The sequence below is a fragment of the Bidens hawaiensis genome, unplaced genomic scaffold (assembly GCF_021521415.1).
Source record: "Bidens hawaiensis isolate Kalapana, Puna unplaced genomic scaffold, B.hawaiensis_p1.1 tig00021219_1, whole genome shotgun sequence".
Lineage (NCBI taxonomy): Eukaryota > Viridiplantae > Streptophyta > Magnoliopsida > Asterales > Asteraceae > Bidens > Bidens hawaiensis.
In genome coordinates this window covers 87,572-107,098 of record NW_027493287.1, presented here as the reverse complement: position 1 = coordinate 107,098, position 19,527 = coordinate 87,572, and the positions used below count along the sequence as shown (strand labels likewise).

Below are 19,527 nucleotides of genomic sequence, written 5' to 3'. Positions count from 1 at the left end.
AACAACCATTAGATATGAATAAGGTTCAATTAATTTATAGCTAGTGTTCCCCACAACATGACATACCCCCATTATCAAGCAATACACCGAACCATTACCATAGGTGAGTATGCAAAATTTCATCTGTAGGGCTTACATATAGCGTGTCCCTTGTGGTCCGTTTCTTAATGGTAATGAGACGCGAGCAAGGGGACCCCACATGGCTAACAGCGTGGATGATCAAGTCTGTAATGCATTTGTACTTTTGTACTTTTTGTGATCATGTTTAAAGACTTATGTGGCAGATAACTGCGGGTTTGCGATTCTTTTTAGCTTAATTTTTAAATATTCACAACCCATTTGGAATTGTGAATACCCAGGTGAATAGTCGGCATACAAACCCATGGTCTCCGGAACCGGGGCATCCCATCAATACAAGATTTAAGGTTATAAAACTATACGCCAATGATGTGTAAAACACTAAAACTAAGCATTTTATGATTTATATCACAGGCTACACGACATACTCTAACGTTAAACCTACCCAAGCATCATATGATAACGTATTCAAATTTTTTAAACTTTTCAAACTTTATAATATTTTCACTTTTCATACCAAGAATTGAGGCTTGAGTATGGATGACCTTTCATTACTTATTTTCTACAGACAAAACGCTTTACCCACAAGAGATTTCCGACCCATTTTATCAAATTGCCCTTTCATTTTCAAGGCTGAGCCTACCGACACATCCCAAGTTTAGTGTGCTTCCTTTTATTTATCTCATATTATTAGTAGTTTGAAAAACCAATTTCCAATAAATATCATCATCTCCCACTTTAACGCAAAAAAGAAAACTAACTTCAAGGGACATTTTTTTAAGACATTTTTCTATTTTTTTTTAAATTTTTATTTTTTGATTTTTTTTTTAAATAGTTAGAGTTAAACTATGACTCAAATATCCCATCCCCACACTTAAATTTTGCATTGTCCTCAATGCAAGGATAAGGACGACTTAAAATAAAAATAAAATTAAAATAAAGTCGGACTACAAAAAACAAAAAATCTAAAAACTAAAAACAAAAACAAGTTAAAAAGTTAACAAGCTAGATAATGGAAAAGACCTAGCTGGTAATATGCGCATGAAACATGATGCTAAAGTCTTCTTCCATTAATGCCCTCCAACTACGAACGTGCTCAGCAAATAGTAACTCCTTCTCTCTCACATGAACGCAAGCGGCAAAACAAAACAAACATATCTAAAAAATTATCTTATCATAATGATATATATTAAGCAATTAAAGTGTTTTACCAACCCACAAATATATAAAACATGAATAATCAGCAGCAAATAATAATAAAACATAAAGTATACGGCTCAGCTGCTCCATCCCCACACTTGTTTGTTTCATTATACTCAATCTCGGGGATTGCCTCTAGCTCAATCTTTCTTCAAATCTGAAAAACCTAAAAACACTAAAACAAAGAAAAACTACAAAAAACTAAGTTAGTGACTCGATGAATTATACAAACTCTGCGAAACCTCCCCACACTTGAACTTAATCAGGAGGTTTCTCCTTGATCTGGACCCTATCCAACCCATTTAGTTCCACCCGGTACTTATCAAACATTAATATATCAATGATGGAACCGCAAAATATTAAATTAGAATTAAAAATCAGTAACGGGTCAGACCACCTATATTTAAACTTACCTGGCAAGAGCCGAATACGTTGTAAGTATCGAGAAGACTGGTCGTGTTTGACATTTAATGGCTTTTTCACTCCTGTAGACCATCTCATAAAGTATGCGCAACTTCGGTTTTCAGGTAACTTATCATCCTCAACCTTCTCCCGTGGTTTTAATTCCCGATAAGCATTCAAAACACAGTCCACGGGCCGGCAATAGTGTTCTTCCTCTAACACCACATCCTCATCTACACTGTCCTCTACAAGTAGGGCCTCGAAAAACGCAACATCCCCATCAACATCCAATGTACCCCCCTCATCATACTCTAACAATCCATCCAACTCCAGATCAAATAATTCATCTTCCTCACTCAATTCATTCACAACCTTTTCCTCAACGCCAAACATCAACTCAAGTGAATCCCCCAAATCCACGACATCCTCTATCTCTTCTTTCTTCACTAACGACCTCTGATAAGCAGCCCACTCTTCTTCATTTATTTCATCATCAGAGTCACTTTAACAACCTGCAAAATCAACAACACATACCTTTGTGGCTTGAGGTAGGACTTTATCAGCCACTCGTGTCTCCGTATCTGGAATGTTCTCCTTTGAATCATCTATATACTCCATGATCGGCTCTTTCCTTTCTTCTGGAAACATCGGGAACAACTCGCCCAACCGATTCATGTATCCCAAATAGTTGCCTTCCACGTCATACTTATAACCAGGCGTCGGTTGTTCCTCCAGCTGCACACTCTCCTCTTCGGTTTCTCGAATAAGTTCGCTATCTGACTCGTACACGCATTGGGAGATCTACTTTGACTCTTCTTCCACCTTTGTCAGTATTTCAGAGATTTCTTTAACTGCATCTTGGAGACCTGCAAAAACAGATAGTTGATTTCTTAGCATAGCATCATGTTCAGCTAATATTTGTTGGTATTGGGCATCCTTCTCTAATAGTCGGGTCAACAACTCCTCGATCTTATTCAAATACTCCTCAGAACCCCTGTTGGGGCTGCTTTTGGAATGTTGACCATAATCTTGCCCTTGTTTGCATTGATATCCCTGATCCGGTTCGTTATAAAAATATAACTGGACCCTTGTGAAAGATAAGACTGTTGCTGCGTATAGGGGTTAGTACAATAATATGAACATCTATGAGTTAAATGAAGACCACCACACGTATCACAATTAGGGTGAGCACTATAGTATGGACATTTAATGGTAAAGTGAGGACCGTCACAAATTTCACACATAATTACAAGAATTTAAATAAGCAAAAGACACAGACAATTATATTCCTACGACTCAAAGAAAAAAATAAATACGTAAATATTTAATTAACTAAAACCCTAAAAACTCAAAAGCAAAAACACAATAGCACGTATATAGCAAGTAAGTCCAATCAAAGCTAACAACGCAATCGCCAAGAGTCCTTGACAACGGCGCCAAAAACTTGATGTGCTAAAAGTAGTTATAAAATAAATAACTAAAATTATACTAATCTAGACACTAAGTAATACTCTAGACCCTTAAACTTAACTAAAACTACTAACCGGCAAGTAAACCGATCGACTCTAGTACAGCTAAGTAAGTCAGGATATCGAACCCACGAGACTCTTTAAATTACCAAACTAGCAAATTAGACTCAACTATAAGACACGACTATTTATTAATAATATTTGAGGGGGATTTTAAAACTAATTAATTAAAACTCTAATAATAATTAACTAATGATTAATTTAAACTAATTAATTAATTAATTAAACTTAAACTCAGTTACTTTAAACTAAATAAAACAATTAAGAAAACTTAGATTGATTCAGATGATGAAAATAACTACCCATGCCAGAATCCCCAAAGTTACGGTTATTAATTTAAATGGAAAAACGCAAGTTATGGAACCGGAATCATAAAATAGACCCTTGACAGAAAACCCGAACAGGACCCTTGAACTTCAAGAAGACGCCTATGGATTTCTAACAAGTTTTAAGACTCACCAGTTTTATATTAAACTTCCTTACGGTTATTTAATCGCTTATGTCTAAGTATCTTTTATGACGAAAACCTACCTTACAGCACGGAATTCAAAAGATAGCAAAGCAGACTCAATTAATTTAATAGACTAAGCTGACAATCAAACATAGACGGACTCCTTACAAAGAACAAAATCTAGAAATCCCAACAAGCAAAGATCTATTAACAACCTATCACCTTACAGCTTTCTAGGCTGGCACTTCACTTTTATCTATTTACTTGATTTTATTGTTTCTATAATTTTAATGCATATTAATCACAAACTAGCCAAGAACACACAGTAAATGACCTAACAAAACCCTATCCTATGAAACAATCAACAAGGGCAATGTGAAACATAAATTCAGGTAAGCAAAACCAAGCAATCATTACGCATCAATTAAATCAAACTCAACCGTTTACTTAGAACATAAAATCCATAACGAAACGAAATCCAAATAAAATTCAAACCGAACTAAGGTTCATCACGACCTAGGTAGTTTATAATTTTAGCCTAGCATCATATAGTTTAAATCAAACAAAATAATCAAAACTGAAAACATGGTGAAATAATAAAGAACGAAAGATTAAATGCATTAAACCCGTATTCTTCGATCTTAAACGTCTAGCTCTTCACCGGATGTTCTCCTTCCTTCAAAATCACCACAAGACTCGTAAAATAGCTCCAAAGAACTCCCAAAATCGGCTGGCAACTTAAGGTTATGTCAGGTTTAAGTTAAAGGTGTTTAAATAGCGAAAACAAGGCCCGGCAATAAGCAAAAACAAATTAAAAACCCAACAACATCCCCTAGGCGCCGCGCCAAGGGCTTTTGGCCTTCTGCCTTCGCGCGGCGCGGAGTGCTTCTCCATAGGGGCCGGTCAGACCAGCCCGGTCTGACCGGTTCTCCGTCCGGTTCTTTCCTGATGCGTTCCGGATCTCTGTTTCGGCTCGTTTTAGCTCGTTTTTCACCCTTTTTAATAACGATCAAATACCGGAACCTACGAAACATAAAAAACATTATTAGTATACAAATCTTGACTAAAAACGAATAAAAATTATTAAAATAATAAATAAAATAAACAAGGGAAACATATATATTTAGCATTATATCAATAGGTTTAGATTAATTAAGTGGTGATTATGAATATACAAGATTTGATGTGCTTGAGTTTGATTGGAAGATTGATAATGTGTGTAGTGTATGTATATGTGTATGTGCCGTGAGTATATGTATATATGTATGAAAGGATCAAAACTCAATAACACATACATGCATATATCCTAAAGACTCTATATTGATTATTAGATTGGGTATTAAGTATTGATAACATCTTGAACTTTTGATGAATTTGAATCTAGGGTTTGTAATTAATGAAGTTTGGGATTGATTGTTGAACTTTAACATGTAATATGAACCTAAATTGTTTAAGATTGTTGTTAGAGATGGATAAAACAAGAATGTGTTCATAATTGTAAAAATTGGGGATTTTTGATATGGAGTTAGTTAGGAGGTTTTGAAGAATTTTTGAATCAAAATGTGTTGTGGGATAACTTAATTGGAATTAAGATAGGTTGCATGTTAGAATTGATAATTGAAACTTGAAAATTGTTAGAGCTACTAAATAAGGAAACTTTAATTTAAGAAAAGATGAAAATTGGATTTTGATGTAAATACTTGCAATAGATGAAATCAATAGATGATTAATAACAACTTAAAATAAGAAAGGGTGTATGATTATAAACTAGAATTAGTTAACACATGGTTGAAATAAACAACTTACTAAGGATAGAAACTTATTAAATGGTGAATTAAAAGAATAAAATGGAATAGATTATTTAGATGTATGAAACCCTATCAAACTAATTTTATGTTTATAAACTAGAATTAGATTAATTAGAATTATCTAAGAATAAAAGTTATTTAAATGGGAAACATTGTTAGAACAACACTTAGAAAATTTATAAAAATCCATGATCCTTTAATTTGAAAGATTGATTAAAAGGTTGATAAAGATGGGAATAATATAAAAGTGACTAAATACAAAGGTATAGAAACTTCTAAAAATCTAAAACATAATGATATTAAAAAGAATAATGCTTGGATAATGAAACATAAGATTCTTTTAAAATAGAATAATAAGAACCTTTTACTTAAAAAGTAATGTTTTGGATGATTATGAACTTACAACTTAGGTTAAAGATCTGGAAATTTTAAAATATTTAATAATAATTGAATGTATAAAAATAACAAGCTTAACTAAGAACATTGTTAAGGAAATTTAAAATACGAACTAGGAACCGAAAAACTCGATTAAACGTGTCTTATGAATATATATAGTAAAAAATGAAATATATGGTAAATTATATATTATTATATGTGTGCTTAGTTCATAGGATGATTGGTGTAGACTTATGCAATTTGTTTGACTCGCCGGTAACTTAAACGGTCAAAAAATCGGTTTTTCGAACGAAACCGACATAACTATTGTGGACTGTTTTAGAACAGTCCTTAAAGTGGTAAACCACACATGTATTACATAAGTTAATACATGAGAAAAGGACAAGATGCTAAAACTTAGTCCTAAAAGGTTCGTGTCGTGAAAACCGACACGAAAACGTTAAAAAATTGTTATTTTAAGAAAATATTAAAAAAAATGAAAATAATATATTTTCACAAGTTAACTTGAACTCTTGACTAATAATTATGTAACAAGTATTTTCCATAATTTATAAGTTACATTTTAAACAAAAAACCGAAATAACGCATTTTAAACATAAAACCGACAAAACCAACAAGTTTTGTGAAAAATAGAAGATTAATATTTTATTAAAAATTTCCAGCTACTGAAACTTAAAATATTTTATTAAATTTTAATTGTTTATTAATTCATTTAATAATTAAATAATATTTAACGGAAAGTCGAACTATGTGTACTCGTTTATATGCTTATGTGCATATTAAAGTAGGACTTATAAATTAAAAAGAGTTTTAATATAGGACATCGGATTTTTGGAAACAAAAGTTACAAAACCGTGAGTTTCTCTATTGAACCCCTCGTTTTTTACTGGAAATATTTTTAATCAATATTTAATTATGTTTTGGGGAAAAGCATATTCTTTATTACTTATGATTTTCGTTAATGTTTAAAGGCATTTTATTTTACAAATCGTGTCAAACCCGGGATGAGTCTAGTTGGCTAAATAACAGTTAACCCTAGAAAGAGGCACATAAATATTAGTAGATCTATTGGGGTGACGCCCCCCCCCCCCCCCACTTCCAATCGCGTTGGGTTAAAAGTGGGAATATTTTGAGTATGGTATGTATCATGTTATCAACTATGATAGTCATACGTAATGTTGTATTCTTAGCTAGTTTACAACAACACGATTTGTTTAAAAGGTAAAATGCCTATTGTTTTGTGAGGTAATGACGATAGATTATTACACACGGATTTGTGATATAATGGCGATAGACCGTTATACACGGGATATTTTGGATATAATCCGCGGTGTAGTGACGATTACACACGAATTATATCAGATTTATTGAAGAAAGATCATTATATGGATTATGTGTTTGATTCATATATATATATATGTATGGACTATTTTTTATATAAAGGGAAACTCACCAAAACTTTGTGTTGATCGATATTTTAATATGATTTTTAGGTAAGTGAAGATTTCGAGATGGCATGGAAAGGAGGGCGTGTGGTGTTTGAACAAAGTTGAAATAATGTAAACCGTGCAATAGCACGTGTAAGAAAACTCTGATATTGTAAAATACTTTCTTTAATAAAAAGATGATGCTTTTATTATTAATTGTCTATTGTTATTGGCTATCGGCATCTATCATAACCCGAATAACTTAAGTTAAGTCTTCTGCTGTGTTAAGTTAAGATTTTCGGGGTGTGACAGTTAATACATCCAACGATTGAGATTGTTCCCTCCAACACAAAATGTTTTCTCATGTGTAAACGGTTGAGAAGGGGCAAAAAGGTAAAACTGAGTTGTTATATAAATTGGATACCCCTTAAAAAGGGGCTTAACGTTCGTCATCCTCATAGTCTGACTAACCAAATTGTGTGCTTCCTGATTTCACTCCACCAAAGAATAACACAATTGAGGATAAAAATGAGGCAATTCAAGATCATTGACGGGATTTCAACAAGTAAGTTTATCGTGCTCCGTTCGTAATTAGGTTTAAAGAAACCCTATTTTTTTTTGCTTTCTTAATTTCCAATTAAATTAGTGTAATTGTTGTATTCCGGTGGCACCAACAGTGCAATGACGCAATGATTTTGACTATACTACAACAATCTGATAGGTTAATCGAGAATTTTTATGTGAATGCAATCGGTATCCTGATGTGTTGTAGGTTTTGATTTTTTGGGTTTAATTTGTGGGTGCTGGTGTTCTTATGTTGTCTTAGCTGTAGTGTTATGTCGAGTGTTGTTTAAGTGACGAAAATTCGCATTGATTGTACCCCGTGTTGCTCGGACAATCCGCGGGTGCGGCTGGTGTTGCCTGTGGGAAGGGGGTTTTATGGGTGTTGCCTGGTTGTAGTTGGTGCTGTTGCTAGGTTTCTTGGGTGTTGTTTCTGGCTGTTGAAATCTGATTTGTTAGTATATAGTATTTGATATTTAGATAGTGTGAGTTTTAGGTGGATGTGATTGTGTTGGTTAGAACATGGTATGCAAGCACTTCGTGTGTGGGGATGGGACCAGTGGTTGCATGTTGCGGTGTTGGTGTGCCCATGTAGTATGTGCTATCCTAACCTTGTTTTGAGTCTTTTAAGGTTGATATTGGTGTTGATAGCCTGGATGTTTGTATGGTGAGGTGTGCTGGTTTGTGATTTGTTCAGCCATGTATTGGTTAGTTATAACTAAGTAGTTTAGGTGTGGTAATAGTAGGATGTGGTAAGATGCGCTTAGGTTGTGATGTGAAAGTGTGTTTGGTAGTCGTTCTGATGTTATTCATTGTAAGTTTATTGTTTTAATATGATTACTGGTAATTTACTTGTTTATGACCTTAGCTTTAAAATTTATTCAACAATCAGGAGGAAAAGTGATAGGATTGCGTTGATGATGTCATTTAGCAAATTCAAAAACACAACTTCAAATCCGATTGACTTGACAATGGAAGACGAAGGTATTTCTAATACATAGTTATAACACACGTAACAAAGTTAAAGTTGGAGCAAACATGTTGTTGAGAATACTTCCTGGCTTTGTGTTGTTTTTGTTATTTCAGGATGCCTCGTGTCTGGAAAAAAAATCGGTAACAAAAAGAGTGACGAGAGTCATAAATGTTGGATCTTAAAGCACGAACCGAAAGGCAAGAACAGGTGCATGTTTGTTTTTGCATTACTTAATACCGTTAATGTATTGTTAGGCGAACACAACCTCATAAGTTGGTTTGTTGTGTGATGTTTGAATTTGTAGGAGTAGCGCGATGTGCGGTTGATTTTGGATCAAAACCACAAACAAGAAGCCAAAAACAGGTGAGTGTTTGTTTGCTTACTTGAAGCGTTCTGTTTATGTAGATTGAGATGACTGATGAGCACTAGAAGTTGGTAATCTGTATATTTGTGTAATTTGTAGGAGCCACGCGAAGTGTGGTGGATGTTGGATCTTCAAAATCAAAGAAACAAAATATTGATGGAGATGACAATGGGAGATCTGCTAGAAAAGGTTAATGTTGTGTTAGGAAGAAATGTAGTTGAAGTAAAAAAAACCTATGTTGTGAGATTGGTTATGGTTGCGTTTAATGTGTTATTGACTCAAACAGGTAATAAACATGTCGCAATTGCTACTAATGATTCAGATGATGACTTTCAAACTCCAATAAAGAGACGAAAAGATGTAGTACCAGAAAGAGTAGCAACAGTTGTGGGACCGGTAGAAGTACCCTACACCGTCGTGTTTGATAAGCTAATTCTGGTCAGGAATCCGTTGGTAAACCTTTGCGAGATTATGGATAGTCTAACGGAGGAGCAATGGAAAGCAATTGAGAAAATGGGATTTGGATCAGTAAGGCTATTGAAAATATCATAGGTTCCAACGAAGCTAGGGTACTGTTTGTTGACTAATTATGATCATGTAACCAACAGTGTGAACGTGGTACATATAAAATATATATATAACAAAGGGGATGGTGAAAGACGTACTCGGGATTCCCATGGGAAAGAATAGTGATGGAAACAAATAAAACGAATTTGAAGGAACCTGTTATTAGAGAATGGATGGCACAGTTTGGAAGTAATAGAGGTTTGAAAACTATTGGTGAGGTCAAACGAGTGATGAGGACTTCAAACAACACATGTAGGAACTTTCTGATAGCATTTAATACCCTGATGGGATCCTAACTTTCTGATAGCATTTAATACCCTAATGGGATCCTGTACCAAAGAATCGAAGGTGAACTTGAGGTTTGTGAAATGGATGCACACGAAGGTGGACATAAAGAGTTTCGATTGGCGTAGCTATTTGATAACATGTTTAAAGAGAACGAGAAGAGACTGGAATGGGAGAGAGCATTACCATGGCCCGTTAACACTGCTAGCGGTAAGTGTATCCAATGTATTGTATTTCTATGTAATATCATGTTTCTCTAATGGTTTGTTGGTATTGGTAGCTGGTATACGCACATGATAAAGTTACGGAGACACATTCAAGTTTACCGGCTCTGCAACACAATGACATTCCGGCTGTGCTAGGGTGTTAGATGGTTAAGGAACAAAATCATTAATTTAAATTTAGTAATTGATAATACCCAAATTCATATATAAACCCTAGAATTGAAATTCGTTAATCCTCTTGGTATCCGTGTAATTAATGTTAGGGTTTCTATTATGTAGACTAAAACGACCAATTTACATTGACCAATTTACCTATACTGATGCAAAGATGATGAATGATAAACGAAAGCTTGCGGCCCAAACGAAGACCAGAAACCATATATACAGGCCACGATACTACAATTAAATATGTGGGTTTTGATTCGCGAGTTGCAGAATAAGGTACACCAAGGTTTAATTGCGTTTTGACGATGTGATAATGGTATCTTGCTATAGTAATAAACGACGGGTTTCGATGTTCAAGTAAACAAGATCATAATGATCCTAATTCTTAAATTAGATAGTCGGTGTAGGTCGCTGAGGTCAATTAAATGATTTTCTAAAATCAATTCCAAGTTTATCACGTGAATTATTGTTCAATAAATCAAATGGGTCTAGAAGTTTGGGTTTACGGGTCACGAATCTGGGTCATGGGTTTGAGTTTGAATTAATAATATAATAAAAGGTTTGGTAAGATTTGCGAAACAACCCTTGGACTTTTTGGATGGAATCAACATGGGGCTAAACTATACTTTAGGGTTGAAAGTGTACATATTTGAAAGTTATTTATATATTAAATAAATACAATAAAAACTAATAAAAAATTTATTATTAACTCGATAAACGTGATAATTTTATTGATAAAATAACCCAAACATAAAAGCGGGTCGGGTAATATCACCTGGAAAAACCCGAGTTGTTACACTACTTATATTTAATTTCAAATATCTATCTGTAATATCATATAATGTATGTGTAAAATATTATATAATGTTTAGGGCTGACAATTTATACACGAGACACGAATACACGACACGTAACTACATGAATTTAACAGGTAACAGGTAAGGCATTAACAGGTTTCGTGTACTAAACAGGTAGACACGAATTTACATGTTAATTTTCTTGTCTAAACAGGTAATATACATGTTTACCTGGTAAGTACATGTTAAGTACCGGATTATATTTTTATAATTATATATATATATAGCAAGGTTAAAATAAGAAGTAAAACTATCCTAAGAAGTGTTTTTTACCCTTAAAAAAATAAAACACACCGAACAAAAAACATACTAACAATATCCACCATCAGATGAACACATCCAACGCCCGATATTACTTGTCACACTTCTTACAAATAACTCACTTCTTATTCTAACCCCACCCTATATATATATATATATATATATAAGGTATCCTAAACCCTAAAGTACTAAAACATTCTCACTCTCTATTTCTCAGTCATCAACACTCACAAACATTCCTTCTCCGGCTTTTGTTTCACTAAACAGGTTGTCAAATATGCATTTTTAAAAGCTTTTATCGTGTTTTATCGTGTATACCAGGTATTAACAGGTTTGTGTTCGGGATACAGGTACACGATAAGTTTTCGTGTCGTGTAAAGGTATACACATTTTGTGTTCGTGTCTTACCGTGTTCATGTTTTATCGTGAACGGGTATACACGATAAGTCAGCCCTAATAATGTCATTTAATGACATTAATTGGGCATGCTAACAAAAGAGTAAAAGGTAGCATAAGAGAAGGGAAATCGGAAGAATAAGAGCAATAGGAAGTGAAGAGAACCAGTGGCGGACCTACTGCCGTGGTGCAGGTGTCGGGCAACCCCTGAGTAAAAATAAAATTTAGTTGTATATATATGTTAAAATTCTAACCGACCACTGTAAAATTTGAACACCGACCTCTGTAAAATACTAGAGAAATGAAGAAAAACATAACTAAAGAAGGTAAGAAAAGATAAGTATGATGGTCAGACGTTTTTCCGGCTAAACTTACCATAGGATACGGATACAATCATCAAAGGTATTTTTTTATTATTATTCATTTTGGATTTGTGGCTTATAATTAAGAAAGTTCATACATTTTCTAGTACCCTAGTTATAGAGTTGTTGTGAGTGGTCAGATTTTTCAACCACTATTATATAGTGTTTTGATTATTTATTATTATTATTATTATTATTAGTAGAATTGAAGTAGATTATTAATAATAAAAAAAATATAACTTTATGTTATTTACTTTATTTAATTTATAAAATATATATGTATTTTTAAGAATAATTTCTTTTATTGTTTTTTACCTGATTAAACTTGACCGAAAAGAATATTTGATCTGATCCGGACAATTAAACCGGACAAAAATATTTATATACCGATAGTCAAATTAGTACGATTCAAAAAAAAAATTCTGACCCTGTAAGAAATTTTTCAGGATCCCCCAACGAAGAGAATAGTAGGGTATGTGTTACACAATTAACAAAGCAATTATATACATATGTGTATAATATCATTATACATGTACATATAATCCATGTAAAATACCTTGAAAAGATTATACACTTTTGTCAGCATATTTTCTTCACTAGTGACGTTACAATTACTTTGCTAGAGAATAGCCAGAAAAGTATTGGTGGCGACGATTGGTCTTTGGTAGGGCCACAATAGTGGCGACTCAATAACTGCGACGCGTTGCCACTGTTACCTCTAGCGACAATTTTGGGAGTTAATTGTCGCTGCTACTGAGACTTTTCTTTGTAGTGTAACGAATATCACGATTGAAGTTGATCGTTTATAATCTTATTCCAAGAATCTTCCATTTGATTTAATTCTTGGGTTTGTATTGATTAATTTTAAAATTAGTAACTACTTATTAGGATTTATATTTTATTCATACACGGTTTTGTTAGACTTAGGTGTTGTTTGTTTTTTAAGACAAAAAATATATGTAATCTGATTTCATGTCTGTGATTGAAGATATGGTCTAAAAATCTGCGATCTGAAAATATAATACTGTTTGTTTTATAAACTGGAATCGTCTGCGTAAGCTGAAAATTAGTTACCTGTCATACATATCACAGTAGATAGAAGTCATTTAACATCTATAGACTACTAAAATAACGGATGGTGGTGTACGAACTATGGAAGTGGGCGGTGGTGGACGATTGTGGTATGCGGTGAATGATGGTGGTGGGTGGTAGTGATGGACAGTTGTGGTGGACGGTGGTGGTGGGTGGTGGCGGACGATGTGCGGTGGGTGGTGGTAATGGACAGTATTTGTGGCGGACGGTGGGTGGTGGTGGTGATGGACGGTGGAAGTGGTGGTGGTGATGGACGGTGGAGGTGGCTGGTGGTGGACGGTTGGTGGTGATGGTGGATGGCGGTGGCGGACGGTGGGTGGTGGATGGTGGTGGTAATAGACGGTGGTTGTGGCCGACGGTGGGTGGTGGCGGGTGGTTGACGGTGGTGCTGGCGGCAAACGGTGGGTGGTGGTGATGGTGGCGCACAGGGGGTGGTGGTGGTGTTGGACATTGGGTGTTTGTAGGATGTTAAGAAGTGTGAAGATGGTGGATATTAGTTTATTTTTTAGGACCATAAAAACAGTTTTAAGATTATTTTTAAAGAACTCTTCATAGACTTATGTCAGCATGCCCGCAGACATAAGCCCTTTACAGATGTTTGAAGCAAAAACAAACACAACCTTAAACTAGTTAGGGATATAAATTTTGTAACATATGTTCATAAACCAGATCATGTTTTCCATAATCATTTCAAATTTTTTATCACATAATAAAATTCATCATTACATTATTAGGGTAATAGATAATATTATTACATTCATTTATCTTATTACTAGGTTATTAACCCGTGTACGACACGGGTGGAAATATAAAAATTATCAAGTAAGAACATATATAATATCAAACGACAATATATTTTTTAATATGTTTTTTGAGAAGACAACATAAGTTATAAATGCAATTCATATTCATACGAAAAAAAAGTATTAAAAGACAAAAAACTTACAAAACATGACGTTACATGGTAGAATGCTCACAAACAAAATTTATTTGAAAATTTAAAACATAATGTTCTTAAGCTACTAAACATTTTAAACAATATTTGTTGTTTTGTTTTTAACTTCACGTTGCTTATCTAAAATACGCATTATAACACCGTCTCTACTATTCACTCTTGATAAAGCTACATATAGTGGACTATGTGTAAAACCGGATCTGTCAAGTATATTCCAGTTCTTGCTAGAGACTGACCATTGACATAACTGCAACATGAAACCGTCTTCTCTTGATCCTAAATTTAAACAACTGTGTCTTATCGGAAGTCGTTAGACCACTTCGAGTAATATAAGTTTGAAAACCAATATTAGTACCTGAAAATTACTTTTACTGCGTTACCGTACAAAATATAATAATGTTGTGTTACTATACATACACGCCTAGGGGTGTACACGGACCGGACGGACACGGACGAGACCTTGTTCGTGTTCGTCCGTTGCGCTTTTGACGGAGAAACGGACGGTTCACGAACACGCTACCGAAAGAAAATTTATGTCTGTGTCCGTCCATTAAGAAATTGAGTTTGTCCATGTCCGTCCATGTCCGTCCGTTAATATTGTAGACGGACGTTAACGGACACTAATGGACAAACGGACACTAATGGGAAAACGGACACTAATAGACTCTAATGGACAAACGAACACATGAATATTAATGGACACTAATGAACATTAATTGACAAACAAACATATAAGCATTAATGGACACTAATGAACAATAAACACTAATACTTTCATTAACGACGAACGAACATACACAAACCTATCCTTGCGGACGTTACCGAACAGACATTACCGGACGTAATCAAACGGACGTTACCGGACGTTCACGGACACTATTGAACGAACCTGGCCTTTGTCCGTGTTCGTCCATTAAGCTTACCGAACGAAACTTTTTTGTCCATGTCCGGTTCGTTTATTAAACGGACAAACGCAAACGAACTTCTTGCCGAACGGACAACCGGACAACAACCGGACGTCCAGTGGACGTCCGGTTCGCTTACAGCCCTATACACGCCCACGAAAATATAGGTCGGATCCTCTTTTTTGTTATGTCAGGTCCACCATTTATAACTCTGGTGTAGATTTTGTTAGCCGGGTGAACGAGCTGTTATTTCGTTGATGCACATGTTGACCTGCAATATAGATGTTACTTTATAAGTGCAGGATATTATAAAGCTAGTTATAGATATTGTCATATAAACTATTCAAGTAGTCGTATATTTTTGTTCTAAAAAATATAAGGCATATCTTTTTCCTTTATAATCATTGCTTTCATGAGGAGCATATTCTTTAAGTTCTAAAATATATATGTTTTTTTTGATACATTGGTAGCGAGTTCTTTATATCTACTATTATAGCTTTTTTCATGACCATCGTCAAGGTCTCGCTATGAAGAACTCGCTTTTTGTATGGATTAGAACATGTGTGATACATGGGCTGAAATTTCAATAACATGCAATTATGAAAAGATATTAACATAATTGAACAAACTGTAAAAAACGGTAGGTGGTATAAACGAATAACTTTACAAAAAAATATTAAAAACTCATGTATTACATGGACCGTAACATAAAAAATATTCAAAAAATAGATAAATCTATATACTTCTTATTACTAAAATTACATATTACACTTTCTTAATGCCATGACACATTTATGTAATAATAATCAATGCATCAAACTTAGAAAAAATACTTCTAGAAATAGACCCAAAGAAAAGTATATTTTTAATTAGCCTAACCATCTTTACTAAAAATTAATCCATGTCGATTGAAACTCGTTTTGACACATTATTGAACACGTCCAATCATATAAATACACAAGTGTTCCAATTATAATATAAGGTGTCTTACTCATAGAGAATTGAATATTGTTTGCAACTTGTTGCTATTAACTCCCATGGTGTAATGATCATCTCATGATCATATTAGCCTCAAGAACTAACATATATTATACAATAGTTTAGACTTTATTAAGCCAATGAAGCATCATAGTATATTAATTTATAGATAAATACCTAAACATGTAACAAAATCGCCCATGTGTAAATAAAAAAATGATTAATTTATAAATCATAACTCTATAAATAAAAAAATGATAAACAAAATCGCATATCATTATAGTAAGGGCAACGTTAAATTACAATCACAATTCACAAACTTATACATGTAAATTTACAGATGATACTAATAATCAGTCTTCGGAAACATTTTGTATTGACCAATTTGATCCTCCTAACAGAAATGTTTGTCAAATCCCTGCAAATGCCAAAGTGAACAATAATAAATTTTTTACTAAATATACTATATTAATTGAAACAATTTTGCCATTTAAGGTCAAATGGATGAACCTCAAAAATTATCTACATATGACAGGGTCCTGCAGGTCGAGTAAATATCAAAGTGAATTTATGCACTTACCAATAACCAAACTATGTTGCCTTTTAAAGTTCGAACTTTGAATTAAGTATTTCTTGTACTAAGAGTTGTACCCTTTCCTAGCCTCACCATTTATCTATATGAAACAAAGTGAAAAGCAACAATATAATAGTATCTAACCACAAAGTCATACATAAACAAACATAATAAATGAGATATTGATCAAGCTCAGTAGCTCACATGACCTATAAACCCAAATGCTTCAATAAACGTGATTAGGATACTATTACACTCACAACCATCCACAAAATCAAATTGTATCAACTTTGTTCTAAAGCCAACTCATGACCAAATATATCAAATTAGTCAATTTGGTTACATCTTCATCTATACAAATAAAAAAAAATATAATTCAAATATTCATAACCATTGTATATATTTATAAAAAACTCACTTCTCAAAGATAACACAATACAATAAGACTTCAATGGTATAAAATGAGTTTCTTAAAGATATTTGAAGTTTTTCAACTTGTCTGCGGTAATAATATAGACATGATCTTTCTCAAAAGGTCAACTTTTTTTTTCGTTCGCTTACTAACATGTTTAAAAGCCTCCTTCCCTTTTGAAGCATCAACTAATAAACCTGAATGGGTTTATAGACATGAAAAGAGATTTTTTATTTATAAAAATAAGAAGAAAAAACCCTTTAATATTGTAACATCCCGAAATTTCCAAGGATAATATTTAATGTATTATTCGTTAATGATAGAAAGGTTTACTAGAATTGGTAGAGAAATGATGACGTAATAGTAAGATGGTTCAAGTAGGCTAAGTAGATGGAATTAATTATGGACCAAAAAGGAAAGATGAGCCTTAGGTTCATGGGCTTAAGGGAGTATAAATACCCCTTAAACCCTAATCCTTTCCATTATTATCTATCACTACACCATAACCTACACCTTGAGAAACGCACGCACCATCCTTTAACCCGAGCCAAGATCCGAAGGCGAAAACCCGGGCATGATGGTGCTAGATCGTCGTGAAGAACCAAAACAACATCAAGGCTTAACCGTGTTCGTATCTCGACTCGTTTAAGGTACGTTTATAGCTAGAAATCGTTCATATAGGTTCGGTTTGATTTGGGAAATTATAGATCTGTTTTAGTATGTTAAAAACGAATCTAACCAAACAAATATTACTGGAATTGATTAGCATTTGATAGGTTAATTGTTAACCTAAAATAACCCGTAACCTAGATGCATAAATCGCACCCTGTAAACCCGATGTTTTGAACGGTTGAATGGTTAGGATTTGTAGGCGCTGGTTAGACGAATCCGTTAATACCTAAATCGTGATTTTTCGTTAAGATTTGAGGGTTTAATTGCAGATCTGGCTTAGGTTGACTGTGGGTGTTCTTGACGATTTTAACTTTGACCCCATGAGTCAAAGTCTGGATAAGATTGAACAATTCGTTATAAAGAGATAACGAATTAGTAAACCAATTCGTCATAGCAAGATAACGAATTAGTTCACCAATTCGTTATGTCCAATTAACGAATCAGCCCTCCAGTTCGTTAAGATCATGTAACGAATCAAGTGATTCGTTACTACCTAATTCGTTAGCGAATCAACCAGCGAACCAGATCTTGCAAGATAACGAATTAAGTTGTGTCTGGGTAACGAATCAGATGAAGATAAGGTAACGAATCAGCTAGCGAATCAGACTCAATTCGTTATAATTGAGATAACGTCTAGGCCATTCGTTATAGCGAATGAAGGAGGATTTTGTAACGAATTAGACTGTAAATTGATAACGAATTAGCGAACGAAATAGGCTCAATTCTTTATAGAAAATGAGTTAACGAGTTAGATAGTAATTAAAAATCCTAATGGAAAATGTGTTAAGACAGTTAATGGAAATAAAAATTTTCCAAGCTGACCTGGCAGCTCGACCCCAGCCAAGGGCTCTGCCCCTTGGACTCTGGTAGGGGCTGCCGCCCCTAGAACCCCGCTTTCATGGAAGACGACCCCGAACCCCCGTTCGTTGAGGGTAATAATTTAACTAGAAACGCGATATGAAAAGTGATAGTAATCAATACGCATAATTGTTATACAGCTAGCCGTGCACAGCCGAAGAAAGGAGTAACCATTAACGGAAGAAGTAACCGAGTTCAGGTGAGTTTCTAGCCCCACTTCCTTGTTATGTTTTCGGGGCTGTTTGCATACTCGATGTGATCAGTTAATTCACTTATCCTAAGTGATAAGTGTATGCCCTATATGATATATGTGTACGGTATGAATGATTGCTTGTCGGTACGTGAACGATCTTCGGATATTGCAAGTACCGTTAGATTATAAATAAAGATATGGATATTGTATGTAATGCAGGGATGATTACTTGTCGATACGTGAACGATCTTCGGATATTGCATGTGTTGCCAAGAATTGCTATGATTGTCTCCTTATATGGATATTAAATGATAACTTATATACAGAGTTCCCTATACGGATAATATACATAGCGTTCCTTTGATGGAAAGCATAGTGTTCATTTAATGGAAAGCCCCGTGTTCCTTTGATGGAAAGCATAGTGTTCCTTTAATGGAAAGCCCAGTGTTCCTTTGATGGAAAGCATAGTGTTCCTTTAATGGAAAGCATAGTGTTCCTTTAATGAAAAGCGTAGTGTTCCTTCTATGAAAGTATATAGGATGTTCCTTCTATAGAGAATATATATAGAGTGTCCTTCTATGG

The 19,527-nt window shown here is 34.2% G+C and overlaps 1 protein-coding gene across 1 annotated transcript; it reads right to left on the bottom strand.

Moving 5' to 3' along the window:
• Positions 1–1,421: 1,421 nt before the first annotated feature.
• On the bottom strand, positions 1,422–2,355 carry LOC143563055 (uncharacterized). Its single transcript, XM_077050692.1, has 2 exons — positions 2,215–2,355; positions 1,422–2,136 (listed from the first exon to the last, which is right to left on the bottom strand). The coding sequence occupies exons 1-2, from the start codon at positions 2,353–2,355 to the stop codon at positions 1,537–1,539; spliced, it is 741 nt and encodes a 246-aa protein (XP_076906807.1). The 3' UTR covers positions 1,422–1,536.
• Between the last annotated feature and the right edge of the window lie 17,172 nt (positions 2,356–19,527).

Coding starts and splice junctions, on each gene's coding strand:
- LOC143563055 (XM_077050692.1), bottom strand. CDS start 2,355: ATGAATCGGTTGGGCGAGTTGTTCCCGATGTTTCCAGAAGAAAGGAAA. Junction 2,137..2,214: donor TCCTACCTCAAGCCACAAAG/GTATGTGTTGTT, acceptor GCTGCTTATCAG/AGGTCGTTAGTGAAGAAAGA.